The 2,393-nt window shown below is 45.9% G+C and overlaps 1 protein-coding gene across 1 annotated transcript, besides 2 other annotated features; it reads left to right on the forward strand.

The window, feature by feature from the left end:
* The first annotated feature begins 131 nt into the window (after positions 1-131).
* Positions 132-166: a microsatellite.
* Positions 167-577: 411 nt separating this feature from the next.
* Positions 578-1,885, forward strand: TraAM80_09840 (putative amino acid permease-like protein; the record flags this gene model as incomplete). Its single annotated transcript, XM_029386499.1, has 1 exon — positions 578-1,885. One exon carries the CDS (start codon positions 578-580, stop codon positions 1,883-1,885), a length of 1,308 nt encoding a protein of 435 aa, XP_029233644.1.
* Positions 1,886-2,361: 476 nt separating this feature from the next.
* Positions 2,362-2,393: a microsatellite.

A 2,393-nucleotide genomic window follows, 5' to 3' on the forward strand; every position in this document is an offset into this window, starting at 1 on the left:
TGTTTGTTTGTGTTTCTGTCACGGGAATGCCCTTTTCATCATGTATGAACCGCAGTTTCTGGTTGTTCATGCTGTGAGACAAATATATGCATTTTTTTTCCGGTTTTGTTTCGTTGCCGTGTTGACGACGTTTATTCATTTATTATTATCATTATTTATTATTATTGTATCAGTCTCATTTGCCTTGTCTCGTACAGCCAATGAACGCAGGAAGGGTGTGGGTTGTTAACCAAGCTCACATACACGAGGCAGTTATTTTCACCCACGTCTGTAGCCGCTGTACGCGCTCTCGTCTTACTGTCTTCTGTAGGTTGAGTGAAGCAAGATTCACGCCTTGGTTAGCTACGGCTGTCGTTGTCGTCTTCCTTTCTCCTCCTTATTTTTTTCCTTCTATCAAGGGCATCGTCAACCAGGCCGCCTGGTTCCTCCTGTATACATTTCTGTGGAACGGTGTGGGCGTTGTAGGTTTCCTTGTTTTAACAAGTCAAGATCGAATTAAAAAAAAAAAACATAAAAACTAAGCAAGCTTACGCACATTACATTTTGTGTGTGTGTTTTTTGTTTAATAATAATAATAATGGGTCGGGACGGGGTGCTTGGTAGTGCGCTTATTCTCGCCGTAACGACGATTGGCGCTGGCATCCTCACACTTCCATCTGCCTTTTCAGACGCTGGTGTAGTGCTTGCGCTGGTTTTGCTGATTTTTGTTGCTCTTCTCACAGTTTTCTCCATTGATTACATGGTGCTCTGCATTGACAAGCTGGGGGTGAACTCGTACGAGCAGATCAATCGGGAGCTGCTCGGCAGGTTTAATGAGGAATTTGTGCGGTGGATGTTGCTTGTTTATAACACCGGCTCTGCTATCAGCTATTTAGTGATTCTTGGGGAACTCATTGAGCCGCTCCAGCCCACCATATCGCGTTACTTTCCTTGGCTTCTCACAACGAAACATTCGATTATTGTTTACTGGTTCTTCGTTATTTTACCCGTTTCATGCGTGCCATCCATTTCTTTCTTGCGCAGTGCGTCATTTCTGGCTATTGCTGCGACGTGTTTTATATCGTCTCTCGTAGTGCTACGATATTTTGTACCCAACGGAGGTGATAGTGGCGGCGCCGACAGTGTGAGGTCGCCTTATTCAGGCAAAGGTGCCTCTGATAGGGTTATGTGGTTTTCCGGTAAACATCCATTACTAGCGCTGCCCATCATGATGTTTTCGTTTGATTGTCAATCACTTGTGTTTCAGGTTTATTCCAATTTGGAGGTGATGAGCCGGCGGAATATGATGCGTGTCTCTATCATTAGTCTCATTCTTTCTGCCATAATTCATGCTGCGGTGGGCATGTTTGGTTACCTTGGCCACCCAGCCGATGTTCGTGAGAATGTCATGAGCAACTTTGATCCCAGAACGGATCCCTTGTTTGCGGTGGGCTACGCTGTGTATGTGATTCCGGTGAATCTGGCGTTTGTGATTATCCTGTTTCCCACACGCGACGCTATTTTTCTGATGTGGTACGGTTACAGCTCTGCCACAGAGGCAGTAGATAGAGGGTACATCATGGACGGGGGTGTGAGGGAGTACGATGCATGTCAACACAGTATCCCCATGCGTGATCAACTTATAGTTAGCGTCTCTCTTTCAGTTGCATGCATCACAGTTGCACTCGCGGTACCAGGTGTCGTTTCAGTGGTAGCGTTGTTGGGTGCCGTGTGTAGTAGCAGTTTGTGCTTCACCTACCCCGCACTCTACCGCCTCCGGCTACACAAAACCGGTATTTTGCCCTATTCAAAGTATTGGGAGCGTCCGTTGATGTTGCTGATGTTGAGCTTCGGGGTTGTTGGTGGCGCGTTTGGGACCATTGTGGCGGCAAAAGAGTTCTTGTAGTGTTGTAGCTCTTTTTTTTTACTTTAGTTGCTTTTGCTGTTTTTGTCTTGTCTGGTAAGTCTCTGTATATATTGTTTTTTTTTGAGAATATGTGGCTCTCCATGTCCACTTGCACAATCAATTGTGTGCATGGATGTTGGTGGTTGGATCGCACGATTGTCTAGGGGTGTGTTTACATAAATTTGTAACTCCCTCCGTTACTGCGTGTGAAGCGTCCAACGGAGACGAAAGATGGTGGAAATGCGAGTCGTCATGGTGGAGATGAATAATAGGGCACTCGGGTGTTTCCGCTGATGTTGATGTTTCGAGTTGGCTATGAGGCTAAGAGAAGTGGGGTGCGGTTGAGGGTTTCTCCGTTCTTATGAGCTCAATCGTGTGGTGTGGTCTGTTCCCATTTCGTTCTTTGTGTTCCGTGTGTTTTTTTTTGGAATCTAATTATGCACATTATCGAAGATGGATGAGGCGAGAGACGTGTAAGAGAGAGAGAGAGAGAGAGAGAGAGAGAGAG

This window comes from Trypanosoma rangeli (genome assembly GCF_003719475.1).
Source record: "Trypanosoma rangeli strain AM80 chromosome Unknown Tra_15.4_contig_00697, whole genome shotgun sequence".
Classification (NCBI taxonomy): Eukaryota; Euglenozoa; class Kinetoplastea; order Trypanosomatida; family Trypanosomatidae; genus Trypanosoma; species Trypanosoma rangeli.